Raw genomic sequence first — 21,586 nt, 5'->3', positions numbered from 1 at the left:
AAGAGTGAGCGGGAGACGGTTCAACCGGCTTGGAGCAGGCGCACACAACTCGGGGAGTTCGTCAACGAGGCACCTTCAAGCATCCACACGCACCAAACGGCGGACTGTTATTTCGGATTTGTTTTCAAATCATAGTCACTCAATGAAGGAAAGACGCCCGTGTCAGAAACTCTCCGTGAAATCCGCCATGGATCCTAGTCCGAGTGTGAAGTGTAAAATCGTTGTGGTGGGAGACAGTCAGTGCGGGAAGACCGCTCTGCTTCACGTGTTCGCCAAAGACTGCTTCCCTGAGGTGAGAACATTTTGCAACATGATGTGGAAGATTTGGATCATTAGCAAACGTAGACCTCGGATGCGCTAATGACGATGGCAATGGCTTTGCGCTCATCTCATCCTTCCTTCTTTAATGCATGCCTGGATGGAGTGGTGTGGCGTGTGCGGTGATGCGGTGATTCTTGTCCTCACATTTTTTTTTTGTCCTGGCAGAGTTATGTCCCCACTGTGTTTGAGAACTACACGGCCAGTTTTGAAATCGACACACAGAGGATTGAACTCAGCTTGTGGGACACTTCAGGTAACAGCATGTTCATGTCTCTGCTTCATGTTTGTGTTGAAACTCTTTTGAAGCTTTGAAACCACATTTCCATAAATGGACATCTAAACAATGAAATCATTTATTTTAGTTTTGATGGATGGATGACAAATGGCGCACATGAAGGCTTGATTGGGACTTCCCTTACTTTTGGCATGTAGGGTCTATTGTTCCCTTCCCTTACCATGTTTAACGGCTTAAGCCCCTTGTTGAGGCTGCTCAAAAAAAGCCAAAGAAAAAGCAGAAAGACATTTAGTCCTTTGATGCTGGCTAAACACGTGTATTGTGGGGAATGTGTCATGTGATGTCATGCATGACTGTGGTTTTGTGCTACTTGAAAGGCGCATCTTTCATGAAACTGACCTAAATGAACGACACTATGAATAGACTGTAACGTGTTCCCCTGATGTGTCCCAACATGTCCCCTAGACAAAGTATTTACATATTTTATTAATTGTTGATGAGAATCTGAGCCATTTGGATCAAACTTGAAAAGCCTGCAAGCATTCAAACAAAAATGCACAATGTTATTAGCGTTTACATCTGGATAACACACTTTTGGAAAGTGGCCTAGTTTTGAGAAACGTCAAGTCTTACAACATATGTACTGCCTCCTCAGTTTTTTTTTTTTTTATATAGAATGTTTTGTAGACTTTGCGGTCAGGGGCCAAGTGAGCTGCGGCATCCTGTGCATGTGTGTGTGTTTGTGTTGGGGGGTGTAAACAACCCCGCTCATCCGTCAATGTCTGAGCCTTGAAAAGCACAGCAATAAGTCAGTCCGTCAGGCGCAAGCGCAGCATATGCTGCATGTGAATACGGGGTGAGGGTGTTGGGCCGAGGCGGGTGATGAAAATGCACATGGGTGGGGCCACGCAGACAGCCAGCTGTTGCTCTTCTCAGGTTTGGAATTCCTCAGTGGTGTTTGACTAACTTTTTTTAGACCTCAAAATATTTGTGTGCCTTAAAGAGACAAGGTGATGCAAACAGAGGCAAATCCCTCTTGAAGAAGAAAGAGCAGCGTAGGTAGGACATATTTTCATGCGGGAGAAGAAACATCTGTCAAATATTGCTCACATTTCAAATTCCTTCACGCCCACTGTTTGTGTGACTTGTGAAAGGCAAAGAAAATAAAGTGTGTTTTATTGCACAGTCTTGGACAGTCGCCCAGGGACATTTTTTTCCCTTCCTTTCATAGTTGTATGTTTGAGTCTTTCAATGTGTTTGTGGAGGTGTTTTCTTTGACGTTGTTAGATGACCCCACCTCAATTTCAACCCCCACCGAAGCTCACAGACGCTGATAGAGCCTCGGCCACCCTATCGATCCATTATGTGCTACGTCCTAGTGTGCACTCAAACAAAGACCGGCAGGCTTAGATAAAGAGCAGGACACAGAAATGAAGTCAAACACAATCTCCGAGCCCCAACCCCCTGCCACAAAACACCTACACACACATATGGTGGGGGGTCTTTGTTGTCCCTTGATGGGCAACCTAATGAGCATTGTGTGTTTAATGATGGAGGTTGAGATAGGACTAATTCAGGTCATCGAGGCGGACCTCTGACAGTCTGCACTGCATTCCATTTGCCCATCCTGCCTTAATTCTCGTGAGCAGCATTTATTTTACATTGAGTGGACACCTGCGGTCTGAGACCATGTCAAAGTAAGACTGGGATGAGCCTCCCACATTCTGCAGCAACAAGTATTTCCAGGAACGTACCCCGTTCCCCTGTTGGCAGCCATCGTTGCCTCAGATCACATTTCTGGGCTCGAATTAAAGCTGCATGTCTGGCATTCCTCAGACTAAAGGTTTCGCCATCCCCTGGACAAAGAACCCTATTGTGTCCGCAGGTCCGGATCCTTAGCAGGGCCAAATTGAAGTGATGTGCTTCACTGGTCCCACATAGACAAATTTAATTATTGGTGAATTAGTCAATTGGCAGGAGACGCCAGAGGACACAAAATGAAAAGCAGTGCCCTCAGCCTCACCTTGTGGGAGCAGTATAATTTCAAAACTATTTTACTTAAAAAAAAAAAAAATCTCCAATTGTTGTGTGCATTTGGATAAAGGATTCTCTCCTGTTTTTTTTCTTTTGATATTTCCACAGTATTTTCCCAGATTTTACTGACCCTCATGCCCAGCCTCTCCACAGAATTTGAAGAAATATACATACATGAATAATTTTGCTTAATCCTGTTCAGTGAAGCCAAAAAAATTCCAGTAACGACTAATATATTACTTTTCCCAACCAAGTAATCAAACTGAAGTTACTTATAGAAGTTGTTTTTTTGCTTTGATAAGAAGGTGCCGCCAGAATTTTAGCTGGGAAACGCTTTTCATAACTAATGACACTTACCATTAATTGCCTTCAAGTTGCAGCAGTTAGCAGTATTTGGTAAAACTTAAAAAAAAAAAAACAACCAGCAAATATTTTTCAGCCACAGGGTCACTCACACTCATATTGTGCATTCTCTTCTGTTACTTTTAAAAGTAATTAGGAAAGTAACTGAGTTACTTTTTCAAATTAAGTGTGGCGACACTGTTCCTGTTACATAAACAAAGAAATGCAAATTAAAAAAATGCGGGTAGTGAACTAGTTAAACATTGCCTCATATCGTGGTGGGTGCATTTTATTCTGAATTTGCCTATTGTTTCTTGTTTTGCAGCTTTGTGATATCAAGGTTAACAATAGCATCTTGCATGGACCCTTTTTGTCAGAGTTGAGTGATTATATAAGCTCCGTGGGCCTGAAATGCAGAACATGCTTATCACTTTTTCCACAGGTGTCTCAACACCTCTGCATGCACACGCGCTCCTCCGCTCGAGCTCAACTATGATAGCTATGCATGAAATCAGCAGGTTTTTCCGTTACTTTTATCGTGGCTAACTCCGGGACAGCCTTTTTGCCTTAGATTGCACAACTATCCGTCTCAGCAAGCCAGTGTTGTCAACATAGTACACAGTCAGTACGATGGAATACAGTATCTGCATTCCAAACTAGTTTCAGAGCACCCGTAAACTTGAGGTAACGTGGCAATTGTCATTGCAGCTGCTGTGAAGTGAAGCAAGCCTGAAAATAGGAGCGGGGCTGCGTGTGAATCTTCCTTTTCGATGTACAAATCCTGTGAGAACAATGACAGGAGCTAATTACATGGCAGTCACCTGAGTTTGTGTCTGTGTGAGTGTATGCAGGTGTGAAAACCATTTTGGGGAGGGCGGTTCGACTTCCCTTTAATCTCTTTTCTTCTTATTGTAGGTTCAACGTTCAGACTTTTCCCAAACATACTTCTTTGTTTGGTTTGCTGAAAACTGTATTTTTTTGGAGAACTGCCTCCATGCCTACGTTTATCAATATCCAGTTTAAGGTCAAAATTCCAATTCCTGAAAAATTCGTAATAATCCGTTTACATGAGCGGACAGTTGGTCCCGCATTTGAATAATCCGATTGAAAACGACAACGCACAGACGTTGTGACGCAAATAGACGCCATTTCTGCTTGTGACCTTGTTTACCTCTTCTTGCTTATTTCCAATGAGACTTATACAAACATGTACGTGTGTCTGTATACTCGGGATGGGAATCTCAGGTATGAAGCCGATTTGGTACGTATCTAGAGGTCTGTAAGGATAGAATTGTTCGATACAATTCGCTTCGGTTTAGAAGGGATGTGTTTCAATTCAATACGATAAACAAAGCGATAGTTGAAAATTCTTGAGATAGTTCCAAATTGTTGTAGACAACCATAAAAAAAAAAAAATTATAAAATAAATGTATAAAATGACATTATTAGAATATTTCCAAACATGTAAAAGACCCCTTATCACAGAGCATTGTTGCTTTATGGCACTGTAAACAAACAAATAAAATGGTAATATCAATGTTTTTATTTTTAGACAGGGACAAAAATAGACATGCTGAATAACATCACTTTGTTGCATTGGATAAGTAAACAAAATTCAGAGTAAACTATGGAAACAAAGCGGTATGGCAATGCATATCTCGACTCGACGGTATGCAGCAAGTCTTGAAATCCTTCACACTCAACTAGATTGTGGGGACATAAAATGAGTTATTCCAGTCGTGATTTCCTCAGCCCGCGTAGAATTGTGGCCAAATTTCCCGAAATAGCTGGGAATAACACTAGCTGTTGTTTGCGGTGTCGAAGAACTGTCAGCACGCTGCTGTTTACTCCTTCATTTCAGCTCACCATACTCGTGTTTCCTCACGGCATGAAAATCCAGATTAGTTGTTGACAGCAGCTCGGCACAATTTGCAAAAATGGTATCTATTTTTCTATTTCTTTTATAACTGTGGGTTTTTTTTTCTTTAGAAATATTCAGGTTTTCACGTGCATTTACATGGCCTTTAAAAAACCTGATTACGGCCAACATTCTGGTTGTATGAGGCCCAATCCCAATCCCCACACTTGCACTTCGATTTACATTTTTTTTTAAAAACTTCCTACTCCTATTTTAGCATCCGCCTGCCCCCTTGTTTCTGTCCCAAAGTTATGCTAATTAGAGTCGCGCAAAGAGGCTACAGAGGGGAAAACATTTGTTAGCAGGAGTATCATCAGTGCTTTGGGTTTGCAGCATCATACCTGAAATAAGTGACTCCTTGCTGCAAATCTTGTTTGAAGCCCATTGCAACAAAAGGTAGCATGCACACACACACACAAGTAGACCTCTGGTCCTGTACCTCGGCAAAATTGTTTGTTGTGATCTTATATTATATGACAGCGTATTAGTTTCACCCAACGAGAAAAAAAAAAAAAGATGAGATTTAAAGTGAGGATTTAAAGTCGCCAAGCCGATAGTTGAGAAGGGAATCCTGAAATAGGACGTCCATGGCAGCATGAAGTCAACCAGTCAGTCACGTAGCTCAGTCGTGATGCCAGGATTCATCTAAACATGAAGTCATAAATTTACATACCACAATGATTAATGAGCGGGAAAATGCACTCGTGTTTTGTTGAATTGCATTTTTGTTTTTCAACTTTATTCCGAACACATTGGCCAATGTATGTGAATGGGTCTTGTGATGATGGGATTTAAAGACATCATGATGACTTTAAATCACATCTAATGAATTTTAATCTCATCATGATGATCTTTAACTCGTCAAGACAACTTTAAATCTCGTCTTGTCTTCTTTTTTTCACTGGGTAGCACAAATACGTTGTCGTAACATTAATTGATGCAAGTAGAAATTTTTATCTTTTAAGGTTGTAAAATTTTAAAGTTATGAAAAAAAGTTTGTAAAATTTATTTAAAGCAGAATTTGGAGATTTAATTTTTAAGCAAACTCGCCCAGCCCTACCGCATACATACTTAAGTTAGTACGTACGTAAGTCGCCTGCGTATTTTGTCATAATGTATTTGCCGCACTCTGCGACCTTCTGCGCATGCGCTGCAGATCGTGCAGGTGATGCAAGTAGTGATGGAGTCATAGCTGCCATCAACTGGAAGCCAGAATACTTTTTACTTTACTACTATATTACTGAAGTCAAATTGCCAACACAAGAACTGGTGCTGCCATGTTTGATGACATAGTGGCATAAGCCAATGGCGCAACACGCAACGTCCCGATTCAGCAATTTTTGTAAGCTTGTAACCTGCCCTCTGGAACACTGCGTGCACTTCCACTTTGTGTACACTTTAATGAGGGCCGTCGGGTGTAGTTGGGGATTGGAATTGGGCCGATGTCTCTGGCCATTTCAGTCACGGAGAATAAAGAAAACGTTGAAACATTATGATGTGTTTTAACAGGACAGCCATGAAAAATAGCAAATAAATTCCTGTGGTTGATCCCCAATTCTTTCTTGATCTAAAGGGACAATAATGTCTGCTAAGAGTTAGAGCTTTTGCTTGACTGATGAAACCTCTAATAGATGTCTTCCTTGAACAAAGCACATGTGGAAGGTCCAGGGGAAAACAAGACTGGGTATTTCTGAAACATATCTTGTGGAAAGTCCAAGAGAAGAGAAGAAAGTGTTTTGTGTAGTTTCAGGCTTGACATTGACCATGTCAGACTTTCACTTTCAAATTGCTTATCATTGGGACACCAAAGCTTTTTTTTCCACCAAAGCCACTCTTCTGTGCTGTGCCATTGGCATGGTACGGAAGCCAAGGCTTGATAGAGATTGTCAATCTCTGCATGAAGAAGAATGTATGAGCAGCAAATACAGAATCACCTCCATTTCTGGCTTTTTTTTTTATTATGTTGCATTATTTGTTGACTTCACTTGCAGGTTATACCGCATCACATTGCTGGCAGCGCTATCACTGTGCAGCCTACACACCCTGTGGTGAAAACATCAACCAGATTACTTGGATGTCTTATACTGTACTGTGGCAAGCTCAACTGGAGCACTTGGTGGAAATGTTTTCAAAGAATCGGCCCCCTGGATCAACATTTGGAAGCGGTGATATTGTGGAACGCAGGCCTGCAACCGGAGCGCAACGGTGCAGATTCCCTCAAACATTACACCCCATCATGTTCCAATGTAAACACGCATTTATCCACTTCTTTAACATGCTGCCAAGATTGCCTCCTATACCGCAGAGAGGTCCAAATGTGTTTAACTCTTGTAAAAAAAAAAAAATAAAAAGCTACTTTTGCAGACAGCATTCATGGTGCACTGTATGCAAAGAGCAGTTTGAAATTCCGTCTTGCAACATAATTCTTCAACAGAGCAAGACATTTTGGACAAGACGGAGATCCTTTTTATGTTTCAATGTACGACCATATTTTGTATGTATACAGTGTTTACGCTAATATTCTTGGTCAAACTGTGGCATGCTACATTCAAGTGACTCTGGCTCTCCCAACGGGTGACCGGGTTCATGTATCCATCAGCTAGTGTCGCTGTTCTATTTCACCTGAAAGGAAGCATGGATTGTTTAAATGGTGCCCCCCTCCCCAAGCCCCTCTCTGCGCCCCACCAAGACTGTTTGAATTAAGAGACTAAGACGTGCATGTGTGTGTGCGTGTGTGTGTGTGTGTGTGTGTGTGCATTCCTGGCTGTTCAGTGTTTGGAAACGGACCTCCCAAGGGAGACTTCAATTCCCCATAACAAAATTCCCCAGATTTTTGGCAGCCATTTGTGTGTGGTCGGCCATAACTTGTCATGTGATCTTGACTCACCTTGACATTACACAACCCTCCCCCCAGCACTTCCTGACCATGATGTCTGTCGGGAAGAAAGGGCGTCTCCAACGCATATGGCTTCAATTTGAGGAGGGAGTCGTTTCCTCACTCTGAGGTTCTATTTCTCTGCAGAGGTTTTTTTTTTTTTTTTGGTGAGCAGGATCTTGTCATAGTCAGCAGATTTCATTGTGTTATTTGTTTTGCTCTCTCAGTTGCTATGGATTATGTCACGTAACCAACTGAAGTGCATTCCTTTGTAAATTCATTGTTGATTTTGGAGGTCAGGTCTGGGCTCCTCCCTCAAATGATGAACACTTCACATTATTTATCTTAGTAAAAAGCATCTGGTACCGGCTGATTTCTTTGGCTGATCCCAAAATAGCTTCAGCAATAAATTAATTATGGAATTCCTTTGCCACATTTCTGAACCTGTTCATTTCATACTTTTTTATTCTTAAATTTTTTTTTTAGATAATGATAGATGATGTTGCCCTACCCTGGACAGATGATGTGAAATTTGTTAGTTTCCCAACCTATGGACCAACTCGCAAATTGGACAGCGGTTGACCAGGATAACATTGCTGCTTCATGAGATGGTCTCTGCTTGTTTGGTTGCACCCCTTGAATGATTGCATTCGCACATGCTCAACAAACCACTCTGTCAGAGAAATTGCACCACTTTTTTTTTTACACCTCTGAAAAGAGGGTGCGTGTCATAGAAACCTAGATTCATGCGCATAATCCACCTCCTCATTTGTCATTCTTTCAGGTTCTCCATACTACGACAATGTGAGGCCGCTTTCGTATCCAGACTCAGACGCAGTGCTCATCTGCTTTGACATCAGTCGTCCCGAAACGCTCGACAGTGTTCTAAAGAAGGTCAGTTGTCTTTGATTACAATGTCTCTTCTTTAACCCTTCAACGTGTGTCAACGTTTGAAGCAGTGCTTCTCAATTATTTTCTGTTATGCCCTCCCAGCAAGAAGAAAATAATTTGCGCCGCCACCCCACCACCCACTCTGCACCGCAACTATCACTAATAGCATTTTCATTACAAAACAAACCTACACCGTAGAGTTAATACTCGCTCCGCACAATGGACAATGAGAGCGCCACTGACTACTACTGGAGTGAATGTGCAATTACACTTTACTGTAGTACGGCAGAAAAAAAAGCATGTTCCCCAGGTTCACACGCGCCCCCTTCAGTATCACAGCGCGCCCCCCGGGGGGGCCCGCCCCACTATTTGAGAAGCACTGATTTAAAGGTTCGGGTTGTGTTTGGTCTGCTGGCAAAAAGCCTGTCTTCCATTTTTCTGGATAAAAAAGTCTGAAGTTAGTGGCACTTGATTACAGAGCTGAAAGAAGGAAGTGACATATTTCCACTGACGTGATATGGAACTGATGTGGTTTTAATCTGCTGATTGTGGATGATCAGTCTGATTTCCACATGTTACTGTGTATTAATAACATCAATCATCAGACTGGTGGCGTGTCGGCTTCTCCGAAACAGCTTCGCTCAAAAAATGCAAAGGGGTTTTCCCAAAAATAAAAACATTCTATTATGTGAGTTTTGCACAATACTCCCTAAGACTCCCCTTTTTTGTTGTTGCCATCCCATAAAAGTTACAACATGGCATTTTTGGCACTAAGCACTGAACATTTAGTTTTTCCTTATCTTGTACCAGACTCAGAAAGGATGGGGAAAGTAAAACTCGAAAAAGACCCAGGGGCACATCCAGCTGTTTATCACCTGTACAAAGGAACTGTGACAACTTTTGTAGAATGTGTCTACCACGGAAGTAGACTAAGGGTCAGGTGGCTTGCATGTTGCAGTGGGGGTGTTGCGCGGTACGATTTCCCTTTTATATTCGGTGAACTTGATCTCCTGACTGAGTGGCCTGGGCGAGAGGCAGTTTCGTCTCAGATTAAAGCCCTAAGAGACTGTCCATCCATCACAGAGTGTCTATTGTTGGCAGGAAGGAAACATGGAGATTATTTGTAGCCCCCCACCCCCTTCAGACCAGGCTTCAAAGCCTTTGGGGATAGAGGAAGTTGTGGTGCTGACCTTTGTACCTCAAAATCAACCTTTTTCAAGAAGAATCAGCAGACATTTCACTTCGGAGTCCTTAATTTGAGACTTTGTTTATTTCTTCACAGTGGAAGGGGGAGATACTAGAGTTCTGTCCCAATACCAAGATGCTGCTGGTTGGCTGTAAATCAGACCTACGCACTGACCTGAACACGCTCGTGGAGCTCTCAAACCACCGGCAGACCCCCGTGTCTTATGACCAGGTACACTAAAGTTTCAAATCATGCTTTTTGCACCCTTTCTTTAAGATGGAAGCACAGATCCTATCCCCATCCGTCATTGACCATATCTTTGCTACCACAGGGCTCCAGCATGGCCAAGCAGATCTCTGCGCCTTACATCGAGTGCTCAGCTCAGCAATCAGAGAACAGTGTGCGGGACATTTTCCACGTGGCCACGTTGGCCTGCATCAACAAGAACAGCAAAAATGTCAAACGCAGCAAGACCGCCCGCGCCAGCAAGAGGATTTCACACATGCCTGGCAGGCCCGACATGGCAGCTGTAGCCTCAGACCTCCGCAAGGACAAGGCTCGAAGTTGCTCTGTCATGTGACTGATGGAAGTGAGGGGCAATGGACTGACGGGATTGGGGCCTGAGCATGGAGCAAGCAGGAAGCCACAGGGGATGCCTCTTTCCTGCATAAGAAAGACCCATTTTGTGTCTGGAAAGGGGCATTATAAGAGCCAATTCATGTACAAATTCCTGGAATACGTTGCACCAATTACAGTCCCGCTCTGGACGTCCCCCTCCCCGGCTGTCGAGGAAGCTAACTGTCAGCGTGCTACCTGCTCGGGAAGTGGGTTACTTCCTGCTCCCTGTAGTAGAACAAAGCAGATGCAGGACACGCCCACAGGAACCAAGTTGGAGAAGTGATGTCATTATGGCGCTCAAAAGAACATGTGACATTGTGATGGGGGCATGATCGGGTGGGCGGCTGTATGGGATTTGCAGCAAAAAGGGGCAAAGAGGTGCTGCTATGGTTGGCGCTGGGCTTCACAGGAACACATTGTCAAGTCACAGCAGCCCGGCATAATAAAGATGCTGTTTGTCCCGTCTGTGTTATGTTGTATAATGTGAAGTCATTGTTGTAGAACAGCGTCACTTTTCCATGATCGCTTGTTCTGGAAATTGCATGTCTCCACAAGGGTTGAGTGCTTGAAGAAATGTTTGGGAAAAGGAGTCAATTAGTCATCAATTTCATATAGATTTATTTAATATTCATTTTAGATGGCAAAAAATGTTAAAGGCAGAATATTTTCCAAATCATCTGGAATTGGATATTCCAACAATCTTCATAACAACTCATCATTGCCCCAGTAGTGTCAAACGTAGACTATATTCATACTGCAGCTCAATTCAGATTTTTCTTACTCAAATGTGTATGCTGGGTGAACAGTATTATTCAGATTTCTTTTCAATATGTTTTAGGTTTCGTTCATGTGTGGATAGAAATCGGATATGTATGCGATGCAACTGCAGTATGAATGCTCATCCGTACACATCCGACCTACACGTCACGGGACGCTACGGGAAATTGTCCATGAATCTGCATTCATTTGAGTAACAGTCTTGACTATACAATTGACTTGAATTTAATCGTACTTGAAACATTTGTGGTGATAGTAATTCAGCAATGCAGACGCTTCATTTCTTACATGGCATCATCTTTAGTAGATGTCGCCATTATTTCTACCTCCACCCACTTTGCTTTGCTATCGCTATGAAATGCCAAAATAATCCCCTACACACGGAGCATATTTGCTTCCATAAACACTGCCCCATGTGACGTCTATTCTTTTTTATGGGGTGCATGTCACTCAACATCATATTTGTGCACATCTGCGTCACTTCTCTGATGCGATGCATTTGCATTCAAAGTCACATTTATTTTTGTGTGTGGATGAGCACATAAAAAGATCAGCTTTAACAAGAAATCAGAATTGGGCATTACGGCCTGCAGTGTGAACATAGCCTAATTCTTGTCACGGGCCGCATCATAATTATGGTGTCCCTTGAAGGACCCATTATGACTGCGAACCCAAATAAATGGATGATTCCTTATGTTATCACATATACTCAACAAATTGAAGGATAACTAAAAAAATGCTCCCAATATCTCAGACAATTTGAAAGAAACATGAAGTCGACACACATGATTTGCCTTTGCGGGCCACATAAAATGATGTCGCGGTCCCGATCCAGCCCCTGAGCCTTAAGTTTGAAACCTGTGTATTACCCAAAGTATACCCCGGCGTTGAGGCTTATAGTAATTGTTGTCATATTGAAGTACCTCAGCCTCAGAATTCTTTGAGAAATAGTAACTGTTGTTGCAATTGCAATCTCCCACGGTACCAAAGATGAGGGGATGCTGCAGTTTAGAGGGTCCAATCATCAGTCCGTCCCTCGCACATCAGTCTGTTGTGTCAGCAGATACTTATTATAACCTTTGTTATTTGTTCGTCTTGCGCCAATCTCCCGTTTCTTGCTGTTTACTATTTCTTTTTTAGGTTGTGTTAACAGCTCATTTGACTAGTTGGATCTAAAAGCTGGCAATATTTGAAATCCTCAAAAAAACACCTGTATAAAGCTACAGCAACATATGCAACGATTCTCTGAGAACAGGTGGTGGCTAATTTATTTATGCTATGTGGTACACAGCAACAAGAAGAAGGCTGTCGTGTCGTCAATGATTACCAACCCAACCTTGTTTTGTTTTTTATTGTACTAACAATTAGCATTGGAAATGTTGTTTGCGTTCAGTAGCAATGAGTTAAATGGCTCTTTGACAAAAGTCGACCAAAGCGGCATCTTTTTTCATAGGCTAAGTCTCTTCTCTAGGCTACAATGTCGACTTGGTTGCTAGCGTTGTCAGTTGATTACCCTTTCAGTTTTCCATGTGCTTCGAGCCAATGGTGTATTTTAAGATTATATTTATCCTACTATAAAGTCATTAAGGGTCAAGTTTCCACCTCCAGGAGAGAGCAGCTAGTGTTAATGCTGCCTTTTCTTTTTTTTTTTTTTTTTTTTGCACCATGCTGACACAATGTTTTAATTTGAGTCATCAGGGTCTATTTTCAAACATGTCAATGTTCTGAAGGCCAATGTTGGAGCAAGTGAATTTAACCGTTTAAAAGACACACACACAGGAAATGACGCATTCGTAACGCAAGTTTTAAAACGTGCCAAATTACCGCCAGTGCTGTGACCCAAATCTTTGGTTTCATGCTATCTCCTGCCTGCGTGTTTTTTCATGTTTTCTCTAATGTTGATGTCACCTTGTCGATGTTGTTGCCACAATATTTATTGAATTGTATATTTTCCTTTTAAAATAAAAGAAAATTAAATTGAAGGTGAAAGTTTTTGTCCTGTGGATGATGTTCTTTGGGCTCGGGGTATTTTCTTTTTTTTTTTTTTTTTTAGTTCAGGCACACCTGTCTTTCATTTGAAGCAAACAGGATGTTGCCGATTACAATTAACTGTGAAAACAAACATGCATACGCTTAAGGAAAAAAGCTGCCTCGTGAATTTTTGGCACATTAAATCACTTTTTCCAAGGGCAATGTGAACTTTGACACTTTTGTTTACTGACACAATCATTTGCACAAACCAGGACCACCCAAATTTTGTATTGGGATTGAAAGGATTCGGACAACTGACGTAATTTAGAGCAAAACGTTATTTCAATCTTGATGTCTGCAACTCATGTACATCTCCAAATTGTGAGTTTGCTTCAGTTTCGCCACTTTCACTTGCTGCTTGTTTGACTCTTGTCTTCTCATTTTGTTTTAAGTAAAAAGCTTGAAGTCAGGCTACTGTCTCTTACACTGAACAAATCTACAAGTTGAAAACCAATTGTACAAATACTTGTGCAACAGTGGCGTGCAAAGGTGCGTCGATGTCCAGGGGCAACTAAATTGCTGATGCCCGATGCAAACTAATTGGCAATTGGCTGTTGGGGTGCAGACGGACTTTAATTGATCGGAAACCAATTGTCAACTGTGAGGGAAACAAATGCCCACCTGCCTCGTTGGGATAGATTTGGGAATTTGAGTGGTTGTATGTCCAAATGTGCCGTGAAATTGCCTGGCAACAAATCCTGGGTGTATCCCACCTATCGTTCAAGGAAGGGAGGGACCTCGCTAGCAAGCCTAATGAGGACAAATCTTGTAGAAAATGAACGAGTGTAAATCTTACAACGTATTGTACACCTGTTGTGCAGTCACAATATTTACAGAGATCAGATCTGGGCAGCTGGCGCCCAGCCACACACTGAGTGGCTGCTGTATTAATTTAAAAAAAACAAAAAATGAAAAAAAAAAAAATTGGGGGAGGTTGGCTGATTAGTCCAATGCTACAATAACAGATGCAAATCCTCCATAAAGTGTACCTTTACGAGCACCACCAACCAAGAGTAACAACAACGCTGTCATATTGTCACCATGGTAACCCATCAGACACCACAGAACAGATATAAAGCGCATGAATGATATGAGCATCCAAAAAAAATGTGTATTTTTTAGATACACTAATAAAAGTGAAGCCACATTTTGATGTAACTACTAGCAGCGCTTCCTGAAATGCACCAACAATGCACCAGGGAACAAATAAAAAAGTACTTCAAAATATATAACTCACCATTACGCTAAATCATTCGCCGCATATAGTGCAGAGAGGGCTTCTTGCGTGGTCTGTTTTTTTTTTACTCATTTTGCTAGCTGGTGTTTCTATACAAATAAAATTGACTTGACTCAATAATATTAAAGATTGAGTTTCCACAAAATTTGTTTCTGACTCTTAACGCTGGTTTATTGTTCAGCAGTTATGTGCTGTCCTTGAATGATTTTTTATGCAAGAGAGATCTTTGAAATGGAAAAAAAAAGATAAAAGCATGTGGTTATTTTGTTGTTTGCTTCAAATCTTGTATTGTTGAATAATAGATTTTTTTATACATGCATTGAGAAATGTATTATGAAAAATGCAATGTAGTAAGAACATGTACTTTGCACGTATGCATGTATTTTGTCTTGATTTAAAACGGCACTTTTGTCATATATCTGGCAAGGAAGTGCGTGACACAATGTATATGTAATATGCCCCATGCATTATTTAAGTTGCCCATCCTTAATGAAGATGACGCAGTCATAAGCATGTTATAACATGCGAATCATTTCATATCAACAGCACGCATGTATTGACGTGCGAGAAAAATCTAGCACATCATGTAACTTTCCTCTAATTTATCATAACTAATTTGAAGGTGAAATACTGCAAATTGTCAGGACCAGACAGCCAGAAGCATACATTGAAACATTCCTTCAACCGCAACATTCTATTATGGGCTTAAAGCCATCAGCTCATGGCCAAGCCGTCTGCCCGCTTCAGTTCTTCACGTCATCCTTTATTCTCATTGTTGTTTGTTTCCCCTATTTTACAGCTGTGCGTGACTGATTGCATGAGGCGTGTGGTGGAGATGGGGTGAGGAGGCGGAGGTGACAACACACCAACAGTTTGGACTTATTGATCCAAGCATTCCATCCCAGCTGCTTCTGAAGGAAAATAACATAATGGGATGGGGGATGTGTGCGGATATGAAAGCGGTGACCTCAACAGCTCACTTGAGTTCCCCATCAGACTTTGGCTATTTAATGGCAGCACTCCATCACAGGGCTGGATGCTCATTGTGGTGTCACTTGTATCACATTGGCTCATCTCAGCTCATTTATTTCTCAATCAAGAGGGATTTGTAGCTTGTTCAATTCCACCAAGATGGTGAAAAAACGTTTCTCGCTCTGTCTAAGCTACATGCAGTTTATAGATGAGGGGATGCGTCTTATTGTACCGAAGAGGGAAACCAAAGTAACATTTTGTTATCATGATGTTCATGATGAAACGTATCTCGTTGGCAAGAAATGTAAAACATTTCACAGCGGAGGACAATGGAACCTTTGAAGCTGAGATTGTACAATTTGGAATTATGTTTTTGGAGAGAACCACACTTTGATCGTTGCACAAATGATTAAACTTCATACATGACTTCAGGGCAAACCTCATTGTGAAGTTTAGTGACTAATAGAAATATTTGCATGTTTTGCTTTTTCTATGACTTTTTGCTATAATATTGAGCCCAAAAGGAGGACCAACTCTCAATAAAAGAACATACTCTATGTCATTTATTGAAATTACAGTGTGACAAATAAAAAAGGGGGCTCAGAAGTTTTTTTTTAGATCATTTACAATGTGACTCTAAGTATGTTATGTTAGTATTCCCTTAAAAAAAAAAGGTTACATGATGACTCTTGGACAGGTTATCTCTATATCCATTATTCCACATCAGATAATGTTTTCACATTACCTATATTTCATGACTTTTATTTCATGACACATGAGCATTCTCCTCCCTTGTTAACTGTGAGACATCGGGTGGTTCGACTGCCTCATCATAAGGAATGCGGGGTGCATTTTGAGCACTTAAGTGATATGCTTCCTTACCCAATAAAGTTGATCTTTTTTACAGAGTTAGTGATGAAAGCCCGTCTGTACATTAACCTCAGCCAGTGCCACTCACGCCATGTGATGTCCGTCTGTCAAGTTAACACCTGACCTCCACTGACCACCAGCACCTCTTCCCTTCATTGGGAGCAGCTGCACATCACAAGACCACATGCGGCACATTTGCAAACAGGATTTTGCTCTGTTTGTCTTGCTAACCCGAGACCTACTAAAGTGGCCCTTTCTGCCCATCATAATGTGTGGAATCTCACCCAGATTGAAATAAATGACTATTCTCTAAAGAACAATGCTTTAAAACATCAACAGCAACAGGTCTGTCAACCATAAACTGCACACAAACAATTACAACTTACAGGAACCTGTCTGCTGGTCCCATTTGAATACTTTTGTTCCCACACCTCACAATGCAATGGATTTAAGTACAGGAAACCCGCCGGTGCTGCATGTTTAATAGTCAAAACTGAAAAAAAAGTTTAAATGTTGTCATTGGAAATTTCCAAATGATGAAAGAACATGTGTGCCGCTTTTCTTAGCATTCACATTTTTGAGGCTGCACTCAGGGTGGAGTAAGTTTTGGATGTTCTACATATTGCAAAACTAGCTCATGGGTTTTTTATGAAGGAAGGGGGGGGGGTAAGGGCAGAAGGCTTAAAGGGCCAGTGAACTACTGTCGGCAACTAACACAACAAGCATGCACGTTTTTATGTTAATCTGAATCATTTGATGGTAAATCTGTTGTTAATGTAAGGTACTGACCCCAAAATTTCCACCTGATGCAGTCGTCTATAGTTTCTCACGTTCATTTATCGGCCCGGTTTCCCCCACCTGACAAACTCACAGTTCTCAGGCATCGTGTATGTGGTGAGATCACTGCCTGAAGTGTCAGCTTTCATTGTGGGGGAAACCCTGCATGCGTGCCGCGTTATGGGTGTCGGTTTTTTTTCTCAATCATATCTGAGTAATTAAGTAGATTCTGTAACTTTGTCTGTGATCTGACAACTTTCCCAACCTCGTTTTGGGAACCACTAAACTACATGTTAATTTGTGTCACACATTTCTGGCTGTATTCCAACAATCCGTTCATTAAAAATACTTGTAGATGATTTTAAAATGTGACCTTATGCAAGGCTTTTATTGCCGCAAGGAAAAACAAAAGCCTGATTTCTACTCCCACATTGTAACAGGGCAAGTGAGTTGCGGCGCTTAAACAAGCTGCACCTGTGCAATCATGACAATAGCTCTATGTGATCAGGGAAAATGAAAAACGTTTCCTGTTCAAGGGAAAAGTCTGAGTTGAGTTGTGCAAATTGAATCCATCAACCAGCATATGAGAGTCTTCACCAGTTTCTTGCCACGATTGCAAAATTGATTTACAATTTATTGAAAGCTATCGTCTGCAACTGACATGGCTGGAAGGATGAACGATTGTGTGTGATTCTGTGAGTGATTTTTGCGCTGACACAGCTATCATCTTGTGTCTACTCTCCCTGCAGTGGAAACACAAACCAGATCAGGGTTTATTGTTCTGCTCTATGCGGTGGCAAGCTGAACTGAAACGTACCACTTCGGGGAAATGTGGCTTAAATAAACCTTCATTCAAATCCAAAAGCATTCCCATCAGCCACTATTGGGTGCATTTTTCTTTAAGAAATGAGAGCAGATTAGAGCAGACAAAGCAGGCCTCTCTCGCCCATTTTGATTAGAATGAATCAGTTTAAGATGTCAAGCCAACCACCCGTGGCCTCCAGGAACCACACCCTAACACCTCCCCTCCTCCGTCTCCCCTCCTCTCCTGGAGTGTTGCTGAATCCCTGCTGTGCATTTTGTTTTGCTTGAACGGTGGCTCCATTTCATCTCATGTTGTGCGAGGAGGGCGGGAGGAGACTTCTCATGGCAGTCTTTCTGCTTGTTTTCCTCCGATGAGCCCGCCGGTCTTCGTAAGAAGTCATTAGAAATATACCAGGGGAAATCAAGTCCCTCCAATCCCAATCCCACTTCACCGTCAAGCTGGCCTCTCCCGAACTTCAAACCGAGCTGCTCGGCAGCCAAAAGCAATTAGACCCATAAGGGAGGTCATGGATGACTCCGGGTTCTGCAAGGTGGCACCCAAAAAAAACTGAAAGTCAATTAAAATGAGGTGGAAGTGGTTGCTCTGCTATCGCTCCACTGATTTCAAAGGGAGCACACGGGATTGTTCCAACCATCTGGAATGCTGCAGAATAACAAGGCGAAAAATCCCGACGGGTGTTCCTGAACATCTTGTCTCATTCCGTTGGGAAGCGGCTGAATGAACGTTTGTAGGTCATACTTTAGATTTTACCTAGAGGAAACAGAAAATAGAGTGGATAGCTCTCATCCTGTCCAAAATCTCGCAGCTGCAAAATAATTCAAAATCCCTTCAGGCCACAAAAAGGAAATGTGTGTGATTACTGACTTAACATGTTGTCATGCTCCAGAAACTTCCACTGGCTTCTTCCAGCAACAACGTGGGGTCAGCACAGACTATACTTGTCTCTTTTGTGAGCTGCATACACACACACACACACACATATATATATATATATATATATATTGTTTTCCAAAATAACAGAATTTTGCCAAATAGGGATGTAAGCAAGACTGTCTCTCTCTGCAGCATGGGTTGGGCAAAAATTTGACATTTTCAAGTGCAAAACATGGAAACAGATTAACATAAGCCAACAGACAGCCCTTTAATTTTCTTGCTAAAGTTGTTGACATGATGCCAAGAGGTACTTGTGTTTGGGAATGTTTCTGCTGCATGAGGCAGATGCACTTCTCTTTGCATCTAATTGTTGAAGAATTGCTGCCTCCATGGTCCAAAGCACAAGCTCCGCCCCAGTCGTCAAGGTAACAAAAGGCATACTATCCTTTGACTGACAAATGTCAGAAACCTTTCACGAAGAGACCTGGAAACTGTTTTAAATTTGAAAAAATAAAAATACTTTAATGCATCACAACGTTAACGTCTTTTTTTTTTTCCACTGCTGTATTAATTAACTTTTTGGAATTTTTTGAAGGTGCAATTTTCACTTCTTTGCTTTGTGTATAAAAATTTTATGCTCATTGCTGGGCATGATGTCAAGTTTTCCAATACTGTAGTCTAAAAGTCTGGCGATGTTCGACTCAACTTGCGAAAAGCACTAAAAGCCACTAAAAGCACAAGTTCAGTTTTAAATATTGAAAGATTAATCTGGAAAACTGCACTGAAATCGTGTATCCTTTTCCTCTCCTGTCGCTTTCTGGCCTCAGGCTGTCACTCACACCAGCGTGTCTCAAAGAGAAAAAAAAAGTCGGGAAATGGAATATGAGGCTAGGTCAGTCTCACTCAACATCCTGGTGGGTCTCACCCTAAAATGAATCTGATTAAGTATCTTGTCATCATCAAAGAGTTTTACTCAATCTCTGCTGTCTTCTATTATTTATTATTAGCGTGCCCTTTATAATGGGAAAAAAGAAACCGAAAAACAGTATCGTTAAGATTGAACTTCTGTAAAATCCACATAAATGAAATCTCGTTAAACAGGCTTCCATATGGAACGCTTATCTTCATTAAGGTCAAAGGTGAGCTGGAGCCAATCCCAGAGCTGATATTGACAAATTAGCATTCACATTCAAGGAAATGACATATCAAAGAGATTGTTCTGTGTGTTTCTCGATTTATTTTTTTTTCGATAAATACTGCAACTTTTTTTACTCCCAAGTAAAGGAAAGGCAGCTTTGTTTATATAGTGCATTTCATTCACAAGATAACTCAATGGGCTTAACAAAATTAAAAGCATATTTAAAAAAAAAAAGTCCCCATATAAGTTCAGAATTTCTTTCCTCTTTTGTTTTGCTTTATATAATCACAAATAGTGTTGACTTATTATATCCACTTAACCTCAGAAACCTTTGCCTTTGATCCGTTGACATCAGTATGATCACTACACGCCAAACGGTCTTATAAATTCCAGTTAATTTGGGAGCTATATTTCACAACACAGAGTCTCCTCTGTTATGGCTGACCTAAAGGATAATCACATGACATGAGAAAAATGGTCTTAGAGGGCAGATGTTAGAGGAGATGGTGTATTCTGTTCAATAAACTCAAATCATGATGAGCAAAATATGCATGAACATCATCTAACCGACACCACCATGTCTTTATGTTGCAATAGAGATGACGGCTTTTGTAGACTTTACAATGTCTGTGCTTACTTATAATGTCATGTAGTAGTAAAACGGGCAGACACAGCAGCAACAGCTTGAGTCCACGAAACATGACAGCGAGTTGTTGTGGCACCGCTTGGACAAATCTGCGACAATTGTTCCACACCGGTGGAGACCCAGATCTGTCACATCTATGTTTCTATTTTTTGGAGAACGCTTATCTTTTCCAATTTCATGGCTGCAGCATTGTCCTCATTTGGCTGAGCATTTTTCCTATGCGAAAGATTTCCTTGTCAGGTTTTGTAAACATGACATTCTCTGCCCCGTTTACAAGCACTCAAACATGCATTTACGTGCCTTGTTGATATCATCATCATGTGAGGCAAGACACTTTCTTTGTCATATCTTAACGAATTTCAATAACCATGTGTTCTGATATCAGATTATTTTATCTGACCCACAGTAACATTATAGTGGACGAGTGGTTCATACCCATTGTCAAAAATCTAAAGCCAAAATCCAATTTGTATATTTTTTTATTTATTCATTTTTTAATTTATAGCCAGCGCATTAAACATATAAACATTATACGAAGAATCTAGTGTGTCTAATGTTTAGCTCAACTATAGCTCAAGTAGTAAGTTCAGTGAACTTATATCAGATCCCATAAAATTGTGTCCTGGCTGGCACACTGTGAATCAAACGGTTTTAAAAAGTGTTGAAACAGACACATGCCTATAGAAACTTAGCCGATGTTAAAATTCACACCCTACGGTCATCAGCAGATTTGCAGTGCGCTACAACTTATTCAAAGGAATTATCCAGCCGAGATGGCTCATTTTTTTGTTAGGTTGTGGTGGGTGTAAATGTAGCCATAATTGGCCATGGATTTAATTTATTTGTTCATTTTCAGTCATTTATAATTGATTATATGTAAAGTTAATTTATGCAGTTAAGTAATTTACATATTAGTGTTTACATTTAAATATATACATAGTATCGCATTGTTTGGAGGACACGCCCTTGCCTTCCGTTTCCCTTTAAATACTTCCTGGTTTTGGCCCCCCACACGTGCA

The 21,586-nt window shown here is 41.2% G+C and overlaps 1 protein-coding gene across 1 annotated transcript; it reads left to right on the top strand.

The window, feature by feature from the left end:
- Positions 1 to 11,510, top strand: rnd3a (Rho family GTPase 3a). Its single transcript, XM_088290560.1, has 5 exons — positions 1 to 292; positions 487 to 574; positions 8,510 to 8,619; positions 9,899 to 10,033; positions 10,134 to 11,510. The coding sequence occupies exons 1-5, from the start codon at positions 143 to 145 to the stop codon at positions 10,380 to 10,382; spliced, it is 732 nt and encodes a 243-aa protein (XP_088146686.1). The 5' UTR covers positions 1 to 142; the 3' UTR covers positions 10,383 to 11,510.
- Positions 11,511 to 21,586: the final 10,076 nt, after the last annotated feature.

The sequence above is a fragment of the Idiotropiscis lumnitzeri genome, chromosome 3, assembly GCF_059441095.1.
Source record: "Idiotropiscis lumnitzeri isolate Australia: NSW breed Sydney's pygmy pipehorse chromosome 3, RoL_Ilum_1.0, whole genome shotgun sequence".
NCBI classification, from domain to species: domain Eukaryota; kingdom Metazoa; phylum Chordata; class Actinopteri; order Syngnathiformes; family Syngnathidae; genus Idiotropiscis; species Idiotropiscis lumnitzeri.
Note: the sequence above shows the minus strand (reverse complement) of the source record. Positions and strands in the feature narration are given on the sequence as shown.

Excerpts from the sequence above, each read along its gene's own strand:
- rnd3a (XM_088290560.1), top strand. The coding sequence starts at position 143 with ATGAAGGAAAGACGCCCGTGTCAGAAACTCTCCGTGAAATCCGCCATG. Across the intron at positions 8,620-9,898 it reads TCGACAGTGTTCTAAAGAAG|TGGAAGGGGGAGATACTAGA; the intron begins GTCAGTTGTCTT and ends ATTTCTTCACAG. Across the intron at positions 10,034-10,133 it reads CCCCCGTGTCTTATGACCAG|GGCTCCAGCATGGCCAAGCA; the intron begins GTACACTAAAGT and ends TTGCTACCACAG.